We start from the raw sequence: 22,447 nt of genomic DNA on the forward strand, positions 1-22,447 counted from the left end.
TTTTAATGCAATTGAAAGCTGAAATCTCAGAACAAGTTTTAAGGTAATCTTGCATACTTTTAGGATGAACTTTCCTCTCAGGCAATCTGAAAGACTTTTGAATGCTACTAAAATCTTAATATTTATTATTGATTGCTAAAATTTCCAGTTATCCATTCATTTGAAATTCTTACTGCCTGCATGAAAAACACCGTCCCAAAATTGCATGATAAGGTTTCAGTTTTCTGTCTGATATGTTTTCTCCTGTCACATATGAAGTGATTGGGACAGCAATATGCAAGTCATCTGTTTGGTTTTTGTTGGAGGACTTTTTCTGTTCAAGAGTTTTAGCAGCTGTTTGATCAGCTTTTTCAAGAGGAAGAGTATAATTCTGAAAGTTACAACTGCCCATTTTCCATACAGAACAGGGGAAAATCATAGAGTGTAATGGAGATGAAACTTATAGGTTGTCTCCTCAAGAGAAAAACTTTGAATGCATCATCTCGTTTCCTTAAATACCACTTTTCAAGCTAATGTTACAATTAGGAAAAATGAAGTTTGAGTCAAAGTCAATGTGCAGTTGGCAGATTTAAAAGGTACAGAATAATGTATTTTAACTGTTTTATGAATAATTCTTATGCTTTGGCAAAAAGGAAATATGTAAAAACTATTTTTTTTTGCAATGCACGTAATTATAATATAAAATATTCATAGAATCAATGCAATGCACGTAATTATAATATAAAATATTCATAGAATCATGAATTGCAAAAAAATTATATTGAAAAGAGTATATTGAAGTAATCTGAAAATGATCTAATCATAATGATATACAGTATGACCAGCTGTATTTGTTTTCAGGTATTTGGCTTTCAAGCAGCACTGACCTCTTTGGACGGTAGAGGACTGTACAGCTTCCCTGTTCCTGTTATTCCCTCGTTCAGTACTGCTCTTTATGGCAAACTGATCAAGTTTCCCAAATATTGGTGAGCATGAAGGATGTACAGTGTATTTAAGTAACATACTCATGTTTGTAATGAATAGTTTAAAAATGCCAAGCTTCATACATACACATATATATATATATATTAGAGGCTCTATGTATATTTCCTTAAAGTCTTTGTCTCTTCTGTCTGTCATATTCTACTGTGAAGTCTGTTATTGTTAATAGATCTCTTTGTAAGGATATGTATCAGAATTTCAGATCCTTGTTTGATTGGATGAAAGAAGATGCTATGCAAGCTCTGTAGTAAATGAACTTATGATCGTGAATGTCAATGTATAATATATTTTTTTAAGATTTGCATTTTCTTGAAAATAGTTTTATAAATACATTTTGGCTATTCATTGGACTAAGTTTTCTAAGCCTCTAGTATGTTTTTTAATGATTAAATCCTTGCAAGGAATTCTGCATATAATAACAAGTAAACACGATAACGTGTCAAATATTTTGACTTCATAGATTGTGTTCTGTAGTTAATTTGTTATTTGTGAAGGTTCATTAGGTTATTTGAAAGGGGGAAAAATAAGGTACCGGATTCATTCTTAGTTCTACATACAGGATACGGTAGGTTTTCTCTTACAAGCTGTGGTAACATCTTAAATAAAAGACATTTTTAGCATAATCTGAACACCACCAGGTGGTAGCAGCTTAATTGACTTTCTAATATTTTCCATCAGCAGTCCGTAACAATGCTAAGCATTTCAAATGAACTGCTGTTTTGTTGTGATATATTGCTTAAAAAAAACCAAACAACAACAACAGGATAACAAATAATCAACACTTACTAATTAGAGTACATTAGGACTCTGTTAGGATTGACAGCCTTTCCTAACATAACCTGACATTTAATATTGAGCTCAGGTCTGTGATACTTAATGGTGGAAATACGCTACCATTTAACCACAAATTTAGATTTATTCAGTATATTGTAATTGCTCACAGATCTGCATGATGATTTTAGAGCTTAAAAATAGTTGAAAAATCTGTTGAGCTAGTGGTATTTGAATCTTAGTGTTTTCTCATGAGTGCTTTTGTGCTTTCTTTTGCATTTGCCTGCTGTCGCTGTGTTTGGTCATTTGTGGTTGGTTTCTTGCACTCTCACACATGTGCTGCTGTGTGCTGGTTATCACATTCCCTTTCATGTGCTTTGTCTGTCTTTCGCTGCCTTCCCCTCCCCCTTGTATTATGATGTGTGCCCAACTGGAAAATAGAGTATGGTAGACTAATAACAGGTAGACTAATAATGTGGAAAAATAAAAACAAGAGTGGGGGGAATGGTGCTGCCTTAAAAATAGCAACTCAAAATTTATTAAGATTTTTGTGAGACCAGGAGGGGTGTACTTTAAAGAATTTTAATAGTAACATTAGCACTTTGTGTGACATGATATCTTTCTAAGGGTTATTTATTTATTAGCAGCGTGAAAAAATTAAATAAAAGTAACTTATTCCAACAATTTATCTAAACTAAGCAACACCAATTTGCGGGTAATAAAGTAGAAAAACAAATGAGTACAGCAGCAGCCAGGTTAAATGAAGTGTAGTTTGAAGTGAATAAAACTCCAGATGAAATACATCAAATAGCACTTGAACTAAATCGAAATCAGCACGAGGACTGAGAGCTTCATTGAAGTCATGCAGTGAGTGAGAATTAGTCTGGTAGGATAACCTGGTAATGTCATTAAACTTAAATTCATTTTCCTTCCCCCCCACCCTCCACCAAATTATACCACCTGTTTTATTTGGATTTTTAGATTTCACATTCCAGAGTTTCTTAAAGTACACACATCTGATGCTACATGTGTTCTTCTATTTCGTGGTAGAAAATATATACCACAGACCATACTTTTAAAAACAAAGACATTTTATGAACTGTTATGGAATCCCTCAGGTAGTATGTTTTGAGTTAGCAGTGAAAATCTCAACTTTATTTCTGACATAAATCAGTAGAATAGCTTTATTTTCTAGTTTCAATGTAATAATCTCAAAATATACTTTATATTAAATATTGTTGTAATATGTATTTTGAAAACTTCAACTGATAAACATCAGTAGCATATTCTAACAAAATTTCAGCAACAGTCCAATAAATTCCTGTAAATTACCGTTAAGGTAGCAAAAGTGCTGTTTCATTTTACTTACTAGATTGATGTCTGCTTTAATTTCAGTTAATACACATTCTTCTGGTAAATGAAATTGATTTAAACTTACTTTAAACTTAATTTAAACTTAGTTAACTAAGTCTTTGACATCTTTTAAATTGTTGTATACTCATGTTTATATTTAAATAAAAACATCTGGTATTTTATTTTTGTCAAGTATAACAAGATGCATAATACTATGTTAATGTCAATATTTTACAGCTCCTTTATGTAGTGTTGCATGCCAGACTGTAAAGCAGCTTTCAAAGCTTTCAGGAGGATGTCTAAAAACAACTGAGAATTAGCAGAATATAGTTTAAAGCCCAGAATGGATGACAAGAATGTTTATGGGCAAACAGAAATCTTGAGAGGAGTTAAATAATTTTTTTTCTTTTGGCTGCAATTGCAATTGCTGTGGTAACAGATGAGGTAAAGCTGAACTGCCTATCCTGAGTTAAGAACCCTCTATTATTTATAAAATTCCACGGCACTTCTGCAGAATATTAAAGAGTTAAAAAGTGGAGATTCTGAGTTATCTTCCTTTGTTTTTTCTGATATCTTGATTTTTAGAACTGTCACCTATGTTTTATAAGCCTGAAATTAGTCTGATTGTGTCCTTTTTATCGATTTTTTTTTTTTTTTTTTTTCCTTCTTTTCTTGTCTATCTTGACTCCCTTCCTTTGACAGGTACTCTAGACTGTTGTCTTCCATTATAAATTTCTGGGAAAGCTCACTGTCTCCACCTGTGACGGTTTTTGATTTTCTGAAACCTAGTGGAATATGGACATGATTAGCCTTGATATTATCTATCTCTGCATCCTTTCTGTTTGGTTAATTAGTGCAGTAATTCATTTTCAAGGTTTGATAGTGAGTTTCTTCCTTATATTGAGACCAGAGCAATAGCTGCTGGCTTGCTTTCTACAGGGAGCACCAGCATGAACTTGTGTGATATTTGGTAATGTTAAATATCTGTGTGTGAATGAACTTTTCATAAACGAGTTGGTGCTGCGTAAATTAGTGACTGGGATTTCACAGTCTGTACTTCAGTGATCACAGAATACAGAGTAGTTATTGAATATTCTTGATACCTCAACATCCTATAAGTAACCATTCAGATGATGCTGAGTGAGATCACGTGGAATGTGTGGGACAACTAGGGGATCAAGCCTAGCCAGCATGGGTTCATAAAAGTCATATTGTACTTGACCAACCCGATCTCCTTTCATGACTGAGTGACCTACTGGATGGCTGTTGATGTAGTCTACCTGGACTTCGTCAAAGCCTTTGACACTGTCTCCTACAGTGTTCTTTTGGAGAAGCTGGCAACCCGTGGCTTTGACAAGTATACCCTTTGCTGGGTAAGGAACTGGCTGGAGGGCTGGGCCTAGAAAGTGATGGTAGATGGAGTTAAATCCAGCTGGTGAGCAGACATAATTGGTGTTCCACGGTGGTCGGTAGTGGGGCCTGTGTGGTTCAGTATCTTTATTGATGACCTTGATGAGCGCATTGAGTGCACCCTCAGTGAGCTTGCAGATGACACTGAGCTGGGAGGGAGTGCCACTCTGCCTGGGAATTGGAAAGCCCTACAGAGAGATCTGCACAGGCTGGGTCACTGGGCTGAGGCCAATGGGATGAAGTTCAAAAGGACCAACTGCCAGGATCGGCATTTTGGCCACAACAACCTCAGGCAATGCTACAGGATTGGGGCAGAGTGGCTGAAAGATTGTGTGGAGGAAATGGATCTGGGGGTGTTGGTTGATGCTGAGTCAAACATGAGCCACCAATGTGCGCAGGTGGCCAAGAAGGCCAATGGCATCCTGGCTTTGTATCAGAAGTAGTGTTGCCAACAGGAGCAAGATAGCAATCCTGCCTCTGTACTCAGTGCTGCTGAGGCTGTGTCTTGAGTACTGTGTTTAGTTTTGGGCTTTTCATTAAAAGAAAGACATTGAGGCCTTGGAACATGTCCAGAGAAGGGCAAGAAAGCTGGTGAGGGGTCTGGAGTACTAGTCTTATGAGGAGTGGCTGAGCGAGCTGGGATTGTTCAGTCTGAAGAAGAGAAGCTTGAGGGGGGGACCTTGATCTTTATAATTGCCTGAAAGGAGGTTGTGGCGGGGTTGTAGTCAACCTGTTCTTCTGTGCAGCTGGTAATAGGACTAGAGGGAAGAGCCTCAAGTTGAACCAGGAGAGATTCAGGTTGGATATTAAGTACAATTTCTTCTCTGAAAGAGTGATCAGGTGCTGGAATGGGCTGCCCAGGAAGGTGGAGTCACTCTATCTGGCGGTGTTCAATGAATGTTTAGAACTTGTTCTAAGGGGCATGTTAGAGTGGGGAAATAACTATAAAGGTAAATATTTACTATGTCTCTACAATCTGTTACACGTATATTAGATTGGCATGCTGGGTCACAACCTCCTTTTGGCTAACTATTATACAACAATATTGAGAAACATGCATTGCCAGCAGCCTGTGGCATTTTTAGTTTTCTTACCTGACAAGCTTTTGTTTCAACTTGGTGGCCACGTAAATGCCAGATGGATGCTTTGTACACGTAATTACATCCTAAATTTTTCATTTATAACTTTAACATTAGAAAATTGGTGAGGGTTCTGACAACTTTGCACTTCTACTTTTTGGATTTCTGTTAAAACTTTAGTTATTGTAAAAGGAACAGTGTAAAAAAAAATTATGTATATATATCTTTTCGTCCTTTTACAGCCTTAGTTCTATTTTACTCCATCATCCCTTACAAGTTAAACATCCCTAGCTTAATCAAAGCCATGTAATGATATGCCACACTTTGGCACAATTCATCATTTTACTCATGCTCCTATCCAATAAGAATGTTTGGTGTGTACCCACTCATCTGGGCTGTCCTGATAATCCTGTGTGCTGGAGCACAATTGAGACCAATTCATGTTGATTCACAAACAATATGACTTTTGAAGATCCAGTTTGCTGAACAATTAGAGGTTGTTGGTTAGCAAGGAAATTGTCTTACCAGCAAAGTGCTACTGTGATAACAATGGGACATTTTAGGATTTGCTGCATGCTGAAGGGGGAGGATTAAAAGCAGGTAATGGGGGAATCGAGTGAATTCTGTCCCTACTGCAACTGCAACTGAAACATACTTTCAGGGTAGTTGGGTAGTTCCATGAAGTAGTGTTGCTTACAGCTAAAAATGGTGGTTGATTTGTGAGCTTGTGAGCTGAGAGATGCAGCTGTCATGCAGTTAAGCACAGTGGTGCACTAGTATGAGACAAGTGGACCCTGGCAAGAAACACAGACATATCCAAAGACTGTGTTAGATCATAAATCAAGGAAGTTCTCCAATAAATTGACACTTGAGTCTTGAATTTGGCAGCCTGGTTTATTGGCTAGTCACAGTAAATCAAAAGTAATGTCAGTTTTGGTTGAATGTGGATTGTGTTTCACATGGGCAGTTGAGGGGTATGCTTGGTTCCTGAGTCAGAAGCAGAAACAGGTTGAAAACACATGAAACTCATTTCGTAGCATTCAGTTGTGACTATTAGTTATGTCAGTAATTGGATATAACTGCCAGATGAAAATTCAGGGTATCCTTCGAAACAGAAAGTATCTGAGATTGCACAACTGAACATCAGTGTATGGGACAGCAGAGTGTTTCATCCACATCAGTGTAATGTGAGTTAGAGTTAGCATGTGTGAAAACCTGCTTGAACTGTTGAGATAATGTCAGTGATATGGACTGTGCAGGAACTGCCAAAAACAGTCGTGGCTTCTGAAGAGGTATAATTGCCTCAGATGTGAACAGTCTAGGGAGTATACTGGATTACTTCAGCATTGTTACTTCTATGCCATTGCCTAGAAAATGTGTCACATCAAAATGCCAAATTGAACTTTATTTTAGTTGGGATTTTCATTGTGGCCGCACATCGTTGTTGGAGGAGCAGGTATGTCAGTGTATCACAGTTAAGTTGTGAACACCGCTACAGGGTGATTTAACAGCTTTAACATGAGAATGATCTTTCACTGAAAGCACAGTTTAAGTGATCTTTATAATAAAAATTGAGTAGGCAGTGCTTGCATGTAAGAATGAATGCATGTAAGGAACTTCCGCAGAGTATTTTTTTAGTTTGTGTTGATATTAATACATCAAGGTTCAGCAAGAATGTTTTGTGACACTTTCAGCTGTGGTCTTCTGGAAGGAACTGTTGTCAGTTACCAAGAAGGACCCTCTGCCCATGAGAGGTTTTGCGTTCTGCATACATGACTTGTAGCTTGATTACTGTGATTACAAATTAACTTCAGTTGGAAACTTCTAGTATAGTTTTTTTTAATTAAGTCCAGATCTAATGTTACTGCTTCTCAGCAGATGTGGCAGGCAGCATTCAGCAAATCTGTTAAAAGTTCACTTTTTAATCAATGTAAATTGGAAGCAGTTGTATTTTTCAGTATTCTCTATGAGGAGGAAAACCAGGAAAGTTGACTGCAAGGGGTGGTCATCTGTACTGTTTCTAGTGTAATTACTTAGGTTAATTAATCGTCAAGGCTCTTCAGTGAAAATAAATTAAACCTATTAACTAGTATCTGCTCAGGGAAAGTGGTTGCACATGGTGAATACATTATCCTGGTTTTAGTAACTGTTGCCATTAGTATTTGCAGACGTTTGCTAAGGATAAGTAAATGGAACACCATTCAAAATGTGTAGGATTTTCAGTTTTAAAGCTGTTTCTTGCTTTACTTGAGGCTGGCAAGAGATGTGTAAAATTTTGTTGTAATGCTGAAGTGCTGTCATTTTGAATTAATGCTAAAGAAAACTGGGATTCCAAAGACACGCATCTTTTTTGCTACTTGCATCTGAAAATTCCCTTTCTCTTAGTATTATCAACAACTGTAGAAAACTGGTTAGGATTTACAGTACAGTGATTCTTACTTTGAGTCTTTACCTGTGTAAACTCTGGCCTCTGGAGATCCACTGGTGGTGATTCTTTGCACAGTGTTTGTTCTTTCTCCCTCCAGAATTTTGCCTGCAATTGGTGCTTTGTATTATTTTTCTCCTTAAATTGTGTGATTGAATCTTGAAGAGAAATGTCATGAGGTTGAATCTACACTACTAAATAAAACATGCCAGTAACCAGCATCCTTCAAGAGAACTTTTGGCATGCTCGGTCTGTTCAACATTGCTTAAACATTGTTTGAGAAAGCATAGTTAGTATGTACAGTCACAGTCTGTTACCGATGCCTGCACTTGGCCTTGTTTAGCTGTCTAGTAGAGATGTAGCCTGCTCAAAACTTGCATCCTGAAATTAAGAGTACATAGAACAGTTGTTGTCATAGTTGTGTCTGTTTTGGAAGAAGTGTACCTTTGTTTCTTTGTTTTACAGTTGTTCTTTTCCCTTCCTTTTTTTTTTTTTTTTTTTTTTTTTTAAATGAAAATGTCCTGGGAATTGATAGGAATAAAAGCATTGCTGTAAAATTTTTTAGCTGTTCAATTCTGTAACTGCGAGAAAATAGGTTGACTTTACAGGCATTAAGGCTTATAGTTCCCTATAGAATTATGTTGTTGAAATAGTATGGAATTGTATACCATAACATATCCTTAGCCTCTGTAGATCTGGCCTCAGATTGATAGCCTTTGTTTCCACTAGGAGTGCAGTACCAGAAACTCTCTGGTCTTCATACACCTATTTTTGTAAGCATGACAATGTGACAAGATGAGATTAATTGGATAATCATCACAAGTGGTGACCAAGTAACCGTGGACCAAAAAACTTTATGTATCTTCAGTCAAAGCAACACATGAGCCAAATATAAAGTCATATTTATGTGCATGTTCAGCAACACCTTTGAAAGTATACAGAATTAATCTGTCTGTACATACTGAGGAACAGGTACTGTGTCGAGCACATACTAATGTTTGGATCTCCACTGAACCTGTATGTTTGGTATGCATTGTCTGATTTTCATTAGCTTTTGATATTACTAGCATCTTGAGCTTCTGGTTCCTGAAACAGGTTTGTTTGTTTGTTTTTTCTTTTTAAGAATTTTGGAGGGCAGTTTGAACAAAAAAGGAAGAACCAAAGAAGAACTAAAATCAGGCTTCCCCTGCTTGAATAGATTGAGAGAGCTGGGGCTGTTCAGCATTGAGAAGAGAAAGCTCTGGGGAGACCTGATAGCGGCCTTTCACAGTTTCTAAAGTGGGACTGTAAGGAGGAAGGGGAGAGACTCTTCAGTAGAGTCTGTTGTGTTAGGATGAAAGGAAATGGTTTCAAACTAAAAGCGGGGAGATTCTGACTGGGTATAAGGAAAAAGATTTTTACAGGAATAATTAAGTACTGAAACTCTTGTGGTGTGATACATGGGCGGGGAAGAAAAATCCATGGGCAGTATTGTGTCTTTCCTACTTGTATACCTCTATAGTCTGTGATTTTTCTCCTAATGTTTCTAAAAGGACTAGGAGAATGCTGAGTTACTCAGAGAATTTTTCATGTGACAAGGAAGTCTCTACATCTGCTCCTGCTCAAAGCTTTTCCTCTTTCTGCCTCTGCAGAAAAAGGCTATTTTCTTTTCAATCCTTGTTTCTCCTCATTTTCCTCCTTCTCTGTTATCTCTTAAAAGCCACTGTTCCTAGCTTGCAAGATTGGTTAACCAAAGGAGATGTATTCAGATGAAAAGAAAAAGTCTCTGTTCCCCATGACTGCATTTTTGAGACATATTCACATCTGCATGCTTTGGAGAGGAGTCAGATTTATGGACAGCAACTTTTCTTCATAAAATATAGCTTTGGATTCAAGTTCTTTGAATGTTTTAATTCTGCAGGGTAGGGTCATCTCTGAGTAGCTGTGCTCTGGCGTGTGGAGCAGTCCTCACCATACATAGGGCCTATGAACTGGGGAGTATATGGGGCTGTTTCTATTAAATAATATATTTGTAATATTCAAATGTACTATAATTTCCAAAGAGTAGTAAGACAACAGTTGAATGCTGATTTCTGAGTTGAGATTTGAAATCATTAACTTGCTGGAATGGGCCAAGATGAAATATCTGTACATTTTGTAATGAATTTATTAGAGATAACTGATTTGTATTTGAGCTCCCTCCTTTTGCAGCTTACCTACAAATAAGAAGGATAATTTGACAGTAACTTAGAGGAAAAAAAAGGATGAATGCAATTTTAAATGATTGTATTGGATAGAAACCTCTATTAAAAAAAAATCTTTGTGCCCCTGGAAATTCAGTACTACAAAAATACCTGTAAGCATCTATGTTATTAGGTGCTGAAGTGGTTGAGTGAATTTCCCTCACATTCGAACAGTTGGTTTCTGTGAGAGTTACTGCTTTTTCTTCTGGCAGCATGAAAGCAAGATGGAAGTCTTTGCTGTTCTGAGGGCTGCCCATTGTGGTTCTTGCTTTCCTGATAACAGCATTTTAGACATGTCTCCTTGTCATACGGCAGCAGCTTTCATGTCCAGCTCTTGGTTTATGCCATCATGTTCTGCAAGCGACTGTTGTGGCAGCTTTCTTCACTGAGCACCCAACGTGTTTCTGAGCCCTCCTGGCTCCCTGTTTTACCTGCTAATGACAACCAAATGGCTCTATGTGGCAGATTTAGAGGATTGATTTAATGGCTGTTGCTGCTGCTTCTGGGAGTGTGTGGAGGGGGAAATGGGAGGAAAAGGGGAGAGGAAGGGGGTAGAGGTGGTGTGTCTGGACAGCGCACTACTTTATTGGAAAGCAGTTTCTAAGGCTCTGTTCCACCCCGGTGGGTTCTGAGATTTGATTATATTGTGTTATCTAAAGCAATGATGCTTGCTTTACAGAAGCTGAAAAGAAAAAAAAAAAAAAAAAAAGTAATGTTATGTTCTTTCTCTTAGCAGTTACATAACTCTGCTATTCAGAGGTTTCTTCATAACTGCAATTCTAACTTCTACCTGATTTCCCTTGGTGGTTCCATTGGTCTTGATTAATTACATCTCCAGCCAAAGCATCTTTAAGTTCCTGCAGATTTCCATATCCACATTTTCTATAATTTACCAGCAAGTGGTTTTCCTGAGAAGAGGCCAGGTGTGGCTCAAATAGTTGATGTAAAATGCACTGCTTCTAGTACAATCCCCTCTGTACCACCTTCGTAAAGCCACTTGTTCCACATAGGAAGTGTTCTTGCTTCTTTCCTTTTTTTTTTTTTTTTTTTTGGTGTTTCTTTTCTTGTTGTATTTTTTAAATCTCAGTTATAAGTACCAAGTTCTTTTATTTGGATCTCTTTAGACATAATGCAGCTAAATTATGCAGTATTTATTCCATCCCTTCTCCTTCTTCCCCAAATCCTTTCGATTTCCATAAATGACAGCAAAATTCCTTGATTCTAGTAAAGAAAATTGCCAGACTTCTTGGAGAAGTGAAGGAAAAATAGATACATGAAATGTACAAGAAAAAAAAACAAGTTCAAAGCAGTCATTGATCGCATTCTATGAGGTGTTTCTTATCCCTCGTTTTCTGTTTTTTCCTCACACATCCCTGGGAATTAAGAAGATACCATTTCTCAGACTTGGAGCTTTATATCGAGTGCATAAATAAGACTGAACATGTAGTCCCTTTTTGGGGACCAAAGTTTCGAGTTCCTAATATGTGTGTCCAGATTCTTGTGTTTTTTGTTTTTTGTTTTTTTTCCCTAAGATTTCTTCCTTCTTAGATGTTAATAATATTAGTAATCTTTTTTTTGGTTCTTGTAATAGTGCATTTGTTTTTACTGTGCTGTACAGGGCTGAACTTTATTGTTCTATTCATACTCTCGTGGTAATGAGAACCGAGAATGCAAATTCCATCACCACTTTCTAAGATAAAAAGTTTGCACTTGGCCTGCTATATTTTCCCAATTGTTTCAAGGAAATCCCTGCCTTTCTGAATTTCATGTATGAATTAATGCTGGCAAAGGTGTTTTCATCACTCTCTATTTCAATTCCAAAAATGATGCTTAAAAAAAACAACCAAACTTCCAGAATGTAGACAACAGTCAGCTTAGAAATGACTATTGTTCCCTTCCAGTGCTGTATTTGAAATTTGCAGAAAGGTGTTTATTCATTTTTTTAAAGAAAGGTTGTAAAATTTCCGATGTAGTGGTTCTCTTCCTTGTAGTGAATTGTACTATTAGCGGTGCTTTCTACAAATAAGATGCAAAAGACAACAGCAGCTGTCTCACCTGCTTACGAGGTGACCTAAAAGGTCTGACTTCCTTAGTGATGCCTGCAGAGCCCAAGAAGTTTAGAAGGCATGAATTCTGGAGTTGTGTTTGAAATCAAGCCTTTCAAAGTAGATTTAATCATTTGGTGATAATAAGGTGTGGTTCTCTTGCACTATTAACTATATAGGGTCTTAAGACTAAAAGTTGTGGTAGCATATGTGGTTTTGTCATATTGCTGCGTTGTTTTTTTTGTAACAGTGACAGTAGTTCTGCATTCAAAAAAGAATTAGTTCAAACTGTAGTGGTTATATTCCTTTCCCGTTCTTCTACCTTAGTGCTGTGTTAAAAGATTTGATGCTGTTTGCTTTCCTCACTGAGTTGCTTCAGTTTGGTTAAGTAAAAGGATCAAAGTGGTCATTTTCTTGATATGAAGGATCAGAATAAGTAGAAACATGGATTTGACGCATGTGTGTAGGTTCCAGTCAAATATAGGACTAACATACATTTTCTGTTTGCCTAAGAGGAAAGGTGTACGAATGCTGACTGAAATTATTAAGGTGTTTAAATTACATTCAAGTTCTTTTGAGGCCCATTTGCTGGGTTCTAGTAGCAGGTTACTGGTTTTGTTATTTTGGAAAAAATGAACTAATAGTTTTTTACCATACAGGATATGAGTAATAAGAAAAATTAAATTTTTGGAAACATTTTGCAGGTTCCAGCACTGCAGTTGGGGACTCTATATAAACCTTTGGAGCCAGCTGTTCACCACTATATTCTTTCAGTCATTTGGAGGTGTTGATTTTAAAAGAATGAGTTGCTGTTCCTGAAGTCTACAAACTGAAAATATTTCATAGCAGGCCTGTGAATTTAACATGGATTGGTTATAGCGATGTCTGTCTATGGCAGATAATAAGGACCAATTTGTGTTTTCATTCAAAAACAAGGAAGAAAACTTTTCTTTAATGGTATGCCAGATTCATCCAAATATTTCAGCAAGTGTGTATTACAGTTTGTCAGCAGACTGGGTACAACCAAAGTGTATTTAAAAATCGTTTAATTAGGATAGATTCATTTTCACTCCATACCACTACATAGCAAGACTTGCTTGTTCATATTTCCTTAAATTTATTCTGGAATTTGTCCAAGTTTAGCTTTAATGAGTAGTCTATCCCGCTAGTTACATTAGGATTTATTTTCCCCTGGAGAAGGGTGTTAGAATTGGTAGTTTTTTAACCTGTTCAGTTAAATGAACGTATGTTCAGAACTGCGTCTTAACTCTTGAGTGTAAAGATTTGAGAAATAGTTATTTCTATTGTTGTTACATTTTTACAGTGCGTTTTAAGCAGTGGCTTTAGAAACCAATCGTGTCAGAACTCTTTTAATATGGTAATGAGTTTTGATAAGAAGTTGCGTTCAGTTGCTTATTACATATTTAATGATAGAGTATTGATATGCTGGTTTGGCTTACTAAAAAAAATTACAGATTTATTTTCACCCATTGCTTGAATGTATCTCTTGAGTCATAAACTATGGTTAAATATAGTTCAGTACCTTATTAATGATGGATTTTCTGTATTAACAGGTGCAGTTTGGTAGCAGCCTTGTATGTTAGGTTCTTTTTAAATGCATTATTTGTGTTTCAAAACTATCATAATAAATCCTGAATTATAAATGCACTTTCATCACTAGCCAGGACTAGTTAAAATTTCCTTTAAGTAACATTTGCTGCACATATGGTACAATACATTTCCCTTCCCTGCACCTTTATGGCCTTTATTTTTTCTATAAAAAAGGATTTATTTTCTTCAGCTTCCTATTCCTCCCAAGTTATCTGAAAAGGAACGGTGCACTTCATTCCTCTGGGACTGTTAAAGTACAAAAAGCTTAGAATTTTGCATATTGTTTAAAAGAAATTTCATACACTGTGGTTATCCTAGAGGGAACGTTTTATTTGAAACTTCTATATTTCATATGGCTCAGTACGGTGGCTGTTAAATGAATAGTCAGACTTCTAAAGTAAGACCTGTTCCACTGTTGCATTGTATGCAGCTACTGTCATAGCTCTCCGAAGCCTGCAAGTTTAGTAATACTTGTTGTGTTTGTCCTGAATTTTGTTGAGGGAGTTTTCCTGTCCTCTTCATTCCCGATTTTACATTGGGAACCCATCTTTTGGAATCTTCAGATGTATATTTTTTGGGGGGGGATAATTTTAGCCCCTCATAATGATATTGAATAATGAAAGGAAGAAATAGAAAATATAAACTAATGACACTTAAACTGCACTTCTGCAATAGAATTAATAGTACAAGCTTACAGTAAGTGGCTTCATAATAGGAGTGTTAGATTTTGTTCAAATTGGTGTCACCATACATTACATTTCTTTTTATGTTTGCAAAAGCTTTGCTAAAAGACGTCTCATTTTCATGGGAATAGATTTATGTAAGTAAATTTAGGTTCTCACTTCAACCAGCGTTAGAAGAGGCTGCAGTGTTGCAAGACAGCAGCATGTTCTTCATGGTGCCCAGTGCTTTTCTTCTAGTGACTAAAAAGCTTCAGTATATTTATAGTGGGGGGTTATGCATGTATCTGAGCAAGTGAAGTAGGTGGTGATTTTTGGCCAGTTGTGTTCCATGGAGGCTGATCTCAGTGTTTCAGAGTACATTATGTTGTAAGTTTCCTTCGGCTGTCTGGATCAGTGGTTCTGTATAGATTATTTTATAATTATTTTTTAAACCAAGCAGCATCTTTCCATATTTACGTATTTACTGACATTACTCATATTATTTTCAGGTTTTGTCTCTTATTAAATCTTGTTAAGTAATAATAGTTTTCTAATTAGAGTATTTCTCTTAAGGTTTGTTTGTTTGTATTTTTGAATGGTTTTCTTTTTTTCAAATGTATTTGGATGCATTTTTTGTCTCAAATGGCCATATGGGGTATTTGTTCCTTTCAGGAGAAATGCTTTCTGGGACTCTGCACAGTGTGTTTGAACTACACACTTAGGCACAGAATGAGCTTCAGGAGTTCTATATAGATGTTGTGTACTCCTTTGATGTACTGTGCTGCACTTAGAGCAGTAATCTCACGCAGCATGTGATCTGTTTGGATCCTCTAGATAAATCCTTACGGCTTTCAAATTAAAAAGCAGATACAAAATATGGGAGTTCTAAATTTCAAAGACTGTTGGTTCATTTCAAACAGTTTTACCAAACTTTTTTTTCTTTCTAAGTGAAATTCCTAATACCACACACATCTGGCATCTCCCATACAATCACAAGAGTTTTTTCATCCATCATTTTTTTTCTGGAGATGGCACTTGAAGCTGACAGCACAGTCATCTTCAGCTTCAAATGAGTTGTAACTCAGAGGCAGTTCTGCTGCTGTGCTTCTTCCTTTTTTTTTCTCAGTAATCTGTAGATAGATAGAACAGCTGGCTCCAAAGGTTTATATAGAGTCCCCAGAGTTTCCTTCACTTGGTGGAGTGCCACTCTCCTGACTGAGGGTAGAATGTGCAAGGAAATCTCTTTATTGCCAGAATTTTTGGCCCTTCATTCTGCTAGAGATTTTAGAGTTTGAGCAGAAGGAACTATATTTTCACTAGCTTGCTTCTGAGTTCAAGGAGCATCCTGCAATCTCCATCTTGTTAGGTATGAGACCTGGAGAGATTCTAGGTCTGCTTATTAGCAGGTCTTATCTGCAAAAAAAGACCAGACAAACTCAACTTCACACTGTTTCCAATTCTTATTTTACACAAATGTTTGTGGGTTGCATTGTTTTGTCTGATTAGCATGGGCTTAAAATGCGTGATTATGTGATGCATTGAGAACGTCTTGGAGGGCTGAAAGATTACATGGCAAATGTGAATTCATAAGGCATATTAAAGCTAATGTGGAAAAACCACCAAAACTAAACAGATCACAATCACATCGTCACTGTTCTCCTAGCATGTTTCTCCTGCTTTCAATATTTAGTGTCTAAATTACTTAGTTGATGGTGGAGATGAACACAGAACCCCAGAATGGCTGAGGCTGGCAGGGCCCTCTGTGCCCCTCTGTCCTACCCCTGCTCCAGCAGGGACATCCAGAGCAGGGGCCCCAGGCCCATGGCTGGGTGGCCTCTGAACATCCCCAAGGAGGAGACCCCACAGCCTGTGGGCAACCTGTGCCAGTGCTCCGGCACCGCACAGCAGTGCTGCCTGGTGCTCAGAGAAAGCCCCTGTGCTCCAATTTGTGCCCACGGCTTCTTGTCCTGACACTGGGCACTACTGGAAGGAGCCTGGGTGAGCCCTCTTGGCACATTCCCTTCATGTGCTTAGGGAATCCATTACATAATTTCTGGTAATAATATAAGTACATGAAGAAAAGGTAATTCATTTATCTGCAGTTATTGAAGAGCTCTCCTGTTGGTACTGGGCTACACTGTCACAGAAGAGTTTATTTCCTAACTGGATGTCCTTTACCTTGACCTGCTCTCCAAGTGTCATGAAACCCCTCACTAGATTATAAATTTAAAAGGAATGAAAAATATTATTACCTATTTAGAAACATTTAGTGAATCGAGTATGTCAGCCAAATATGGAATATGGAGGTAAATACAGAAAATGTGGATTTTTGTTTTGTACTTAATTGTATGGTTATTGCATATATAGACTTTTGTATCACTAGAAATGTTTCATTTTCTTTACTGATTCACAGTAAGCTTTCAAATAAACATTTTTCCATTACAGTTTTGAACAGATTTTGACTTGCTGATGTGCTTTTATTTCAATATGTTAAAACCAAGAGTTAGATTAAAAATAGTTATTTTATCTCATGTTTTACAGGAAGATGCAAAGTTAAAGCACTTAACAGAACTCCTATTTTGAGTGAATTCCAGCATAAGCTCTTTTGGGATGGAATTTTAATAGGCACATGATTGTCTTTACAGGCTTAATTGCTTATGGTCTGCTATTCTATAATTCAGCTTTTGAATTGTTATTCTTCTGCATCAAACTAATGATTTTTTTTTTTTCTCTTTCAATATTTTAAACAGGACCAAGCGAGCTCATGTCCCACTAACAGAATGCATATTTGAACTTCCAAATTTGACAGTTCAAGCAACCAGAGCTCAAACCCTTCTGCTCCAAACTATTTATCAGAGCTGGTGTCATCCTGCTGGAAGTGTCAGTTCTGTGGTGGTAAATGAAGCTTTATTGAATGAAGTCTTCCAGTCTTCGGGTAAATATGTGATACTTTTGGTTAAGTATGGTAGATTAATACCTTGATTATAATAATATGGAGAACTGTTAGCAAATGTGCATGCAACTATATCCTTTAAATCCCGGTTTTTACGTAAAGTAGTTAACAGACAGAATGTTTTTTGTGTGTATATGAGTATTTATAGCTTATGCTTAGAATCCAGGATGTAAGTTAAGCCACTGAGCTTCACTCCTTGGCACCAAATTCTGGATACATTTAATTTTCCCATACACGATAATTTTTCCATAATTCCCTCATCTAAAACATCCACCCTTTCTACCTTATATGGTATAATGTTCTAACTTAAGATCATTCTGAGGTGAAGCTTTTGGATAAAATAAAAAATACTGGATTATTAAGGGCTTTATTAATCAATGGCGAATAGAAGTAGATCTTTTTTAAAGGTCTGCATATGTTTTTCATCTGGTTCCACAAATAAATGGTTTCTGTTGTGAAACAGCTGAAGACATACAAGTCTCAGAGGTGATGATGTAAATAATGAAATTCGCTACCTGTCATTCTTTTGGAAAACATCCAGGGATTTCGGGAAGAAATTATGCTTGCTAAATAACTCCTTACTGATAAAATGCTGAGACTATCACCTGCATGTGTTGTCTATGCATAACTATTTTAATGAATCTGGGTCTGCATTAGCTAGCTCATAAATAAACTGGGACTTCTTCAGATGTTTGCATTTGGCATTTTGCTAATTGAGGTCACTATAGTATTGGTATTTTCTCAGCATATTGAATATTGGCATATACTTCTCCCTTCTCACTTGTTTCCCTGAGTGAATTTATTTGTTATGGCTAAAGTTAGGAAAACAAAAGATTTGCTTTTCCTGTCCTTCCTTCTCTTTCCTGTGTGCAAAGCTATTTCATTAATGTTGGTGTGTTAATTTAAATACTGTTTTTTAAGGATTCATCCAAGATTGTCTGCTGGTACTGGAATTAAAGGATTTAAAAATGGAGCTGGGGGATGCTGATAAAGAGACTGAGTTTCATCTTTGAAAAGTGGGAAAGGTTCTTGTATTTAGATGTCACTACTGTTAAAACATTGCCCAAATCTTGGGGAGAAAAAATGGTGAGAGTGGTACAAATGAGAGTGATAAAAGAATGTGAAGCCTTTCATTCTAGAGAAATCCTTCTGACTTTGGCAGTCTGACATTCCAGGACAGTGCCTTTTTCAGCATCTGCATGTAGACATTAAGTCGTTTGCTGAATTCCTTGTGTATTCAGGATAGAATGTTGTGTAGACTAAGAATTGTGAAGAAATTCTTAGATGAAGGATGTCTGACAGATTTTCTTGCTTTCTGTAGGAACAGTTTGATTCCAAAATGTCATTTTCTGTTGTTTCTGATACCACCAAGGTTTTAATAGAGTTAAGAGTCAACTCTTGCATTTGATATTGCACTGTGCTCCAGCTTTCTTTATTTCTTATATTTAAGAAAAGGAACTCCAAAGCTGAAGACTGTGTGGGAAAATCTTAATTTTCAATTAAGAATTCTGTAATAATCTGACTACAAAGTATGATAGGTTTCTGAGATTATTCCTGATCATTCGGCTTTTTCTGTTCACAACTCTACTGCTACATGGATGTTGGACCATTCGCCTTTGTCAAATCTATCAAATACTTGTTTGAACATCTTTCTTGATCTGTATAGGTTTTGTCAAAAAGACTGTGATGTTCATGTATATATTCTGTTTTAAACCATGGACTTGAATAGTGTGTGACATCCTTTAATTCATTACGTGGTTCCCTAAAAATACAGAACAATATTGGGAGATTTTGGCCAGTTTGCTGGGAGGACCACATCATAAAGGTCATCCAGAAGATAATATGTGTGTGTGTGTGTATATATATATATATGTACACACACACACGCACACACACACACATATATAAATTACATATATTACTGTGTATAAACACAATGCAAATAATTTAGATCCTCTGAAATCTCCATCATTTCCAACTTTGGAGAATGTGTTAAGAGAATGTATCAGATATGGTAAATCATGACTAGAGGCAGAATGGTAGATTAGACTACACAGTTATGGTGGTATTTCTTTCTCAGTTAACTCTGCATTGATTTATTGTAAAAATAACTGTAGTATTTTCATTTGTGCAACTCTTAGAATGACTGTGAATAAGAACTTTTATTAAGAAATGTTTCTACTTTCTGAAAAGTCTCATTGATTCTTTTCATTCCTTGTTTCTGTGTAGTCCCCAAAGGATGAAATTGTGAGGTTTTACTTTCAAGTACCATTACTTCTGAAGGTAGTAGGTTTGAAGTTTACACTCCAGTCAGATGTGAAAATGCATCATATGATCTGTTAGGTGGCCTTAGGGCTTTCAGTTTTGAAGTAACTTGTTCTATCTTTTAATATGGTTCCTGTCCTTCAGTTTGGAAAAATGTAATACAACTACTCTATTCTTCAAATTCATTTATTAGAAATCTGGAGCACAAATTTTAAGTACTTAAAGTGAACAAACAGCATGCTATGCTTGTTTTGATCTCCTTATTGTGGCTTAGTGCTTGCCCTAATAAATTATATGCTTCTGTAGTTCTAATTCACATTAAGTAGATGAAGAGAGTTTTGAATTCAAAGCTATGAAATTATTCCTGTCTGCAAATTTTCCCTAACGTTTGGCTTGTTTCATTCTGTAATCTGCAACATTTTGTTGGAATACATTTGGATAAAATTTAAGATCATGCTTTGTAAATTGTGCTTATACTTAGAGGTGGATTGCATATACTTTAATGGCAGCATCTATATGTGTGTGCCTATAATTATGTGGAATTATGTATAACTAGGAAAGTAGCATTGCAAAAAAGAATATTTGTAATTTTTTTTTTTTAAATTATTAAAGAAGGCACAGCTGTTAATCACTGATTCTGATACACTAACATTCACCTTAGCTTCTCCAACACAAAACAGTTGTTGAAATTTTGGCTTATTTCTTATTTGCACTGTAGTTAAAGCCTTTGACTAGGCAGTCAGTCTTTCTGTAGTATTTTGTTACTCATCACATTCTCTCAGCATTCTAATCTTAAATTGATGTTAAATAAGCTGACTGATTTTTATTTCTCTGTGTCTTCCTTTCAGAGGTGAGATTTAGGCTTTGTCTCATTTTTGGTCATCAGAAATCCATCTCAAGGTTTACTGATATTTTCTTTTGTGCTGTGGCTGAGCCTGCAGTGAGTACCTTGTTTGGTGGCTCCTAGTTTTAGAGAAATTGGAGAGGGTTGGTAGGCTATTGAGACCTACGTCTGGGTCTTTACATGTATTTCCATTGAAAGTGATTGAAGGAACAAAGTTTGGATAGTGTGCTGAGAGGAGGCTAAGGCAGAATTTCACAGTGGCGTGCAAATACTTGGCAGACAGTTTCAAAGATGATAGACAGATTATTATTGATATTACCAGGTGATAGAGTACATGTGCATGTGTGTATGGCTACCTGTACAGATCAAGGACAGTTAGGAGCACACATGCAGACAGCACCAATGGCCTCATCCCTTTTCTGCATGGAAAAGAAAGTGACCTATTAGTGATGAAGTATTTGTATATGTATGTACAGGGTGGATGCCTCCATCAACAACTCACAGAAACTATCTGCCCAGTGACTGTCTTCTCAGATGCAGATACACGGGCGTATGAGCCCTGGAGTCTGCTCTAATGCTGATTCTTTTTCAGGAGCCCTTAACTTGTTTCCACCTGCTGTTGTTTCTCCTGAGCTCCTCTAGACTTGTGCAGATGGGCTTTTAAAGGACTAATGGCTTCTGTGGTGGGCCTAGGAGTAGCTGGGCAGTGGATTATTTGGGGATCTCCATTCTGCCACAGTCATTTTGAGTGTTGTCGTCAGTGTGAGGATGAGCTGCTTTTACATGCCTTAATGTCTCACAGAGATGGCCTTTTCATCAATGGAATTAACTGTTTTCCATCTGTTCATAATTCATTTCTCAGCTGTGCACAGTAGTAGAAACGTACTTGAAGTTAATGGCTTTCCATTCTTGCGATGTTGTGGATCAGTTGATTTTTTCTTTATTTTTTTTTAAAACCAAGTTTATACAAAATATAAACATCTTTGCTCTGTTTTCTTTTATAGATTTTTCTTATTTCTTCCATGGCTTTTCCTGATTTTGTTTCAGTGTACTGGTTGGATACTTTATTAATTTTTTTCCTGCAGGAAAACTGGGAATCTTCACTGTCTTCTATTTCCCAGGGGGATCTCTTTCTTGGACTTCATTGCTTTTATTCTACTGCTACAAGAATCATAATCTTTGTGTTTCATGATTAGTGTTGCCCAAATTATATCCTACCTTTACATTTTCCAACTTCAAAAGCCATCCATTATTTTCAGTCAAAGGTAGCAGGACAAACAGCTTTGTCTATTTCAATGTTCTTATTCCCCCGTTAAAAGTAAATAGAAAGAAAAAGCAACCAAACATGACCTTACTCTCAAAAAGAAAGGACATTCTTAGTTTGTTGTCCTGTTATTGATGATTCAGAGACTATCAACAAGCCTGCCTTATAATCTGGGCAACCAGATTTTACTCACTGATGTGAAGTACACCACTTTGCTTTTTTATCCTTTATAAGCAGATTGTGTTTTCCAAGAGAAATGGTGTGTTTTATCCTTCCAATCTGATCTACCAGTTTTGAAGAGATGAGGCTTCATGTTTTTTCTGTTTTCTTTCTTTCTTTCACGTGGCTAGTCTCAAATGTTTGCCATTTGTTTACATAGGTTTTTTTTTTGTGACTGCATATATCTGTATTTACGACTTATGTTGATTGAAGAGTTAAAGTGGAAAACAACTAAAAGTCAAAGAATTCAAAAATTAATAGACAAGTATAGATGCATGAGTTGTAGGAAGGGGCAAATATATCACAGAAGAGCATGTGTCTGTTGCCCTTTGACATGCTCTTG

The 22,447-nt window shown here is 36.6% G+C and overlaps 1 protein-coding gene across 6 annotated transcripts in view; it reads left to right on the forward strand.

Annotated features, from left to right (window-relative positions):
- Nucleotides 1–22,447, forward strand: part of VPS13B (vacuolar protein sorting 13 homolog B) — a 391,004-nt gene that overhangs the window by 62,098 nt on the left and 306,459 nt on the right. For all 6 annotated transcript variants that reach the window (XM_015856029.2, XM_015856025.2, XM_015856028.2 and 3 more), the window contains exons 16-17: nucleotides 841–965; nucleotides 17,310–17,494. In XM_015856029.2, coding sequence (XP_015711515.1) covers nucleotides 841–965; nucleotides 17,310–17,494 — 310 coding nt within the window. The remainder of the gene's footprint in view (nucleotides 1–840; nucleotides 966–17,309; nucleotides 17,495–22,447) is intronic.

The sequence above is a fragment of the Coturnix japonica genome, chromosome 2, assembly GCF_001577835.2.
Source record: "Coturnix japonica isolate 7356 chromosome 2, Coturnix japonica 2.1, whole genome shotgun sequence".
NCBI lineage: Eukaryota > Metazoa > Chordata > Aves > Galliformes > Phasianidae > Coturnix > Coturnix japonica.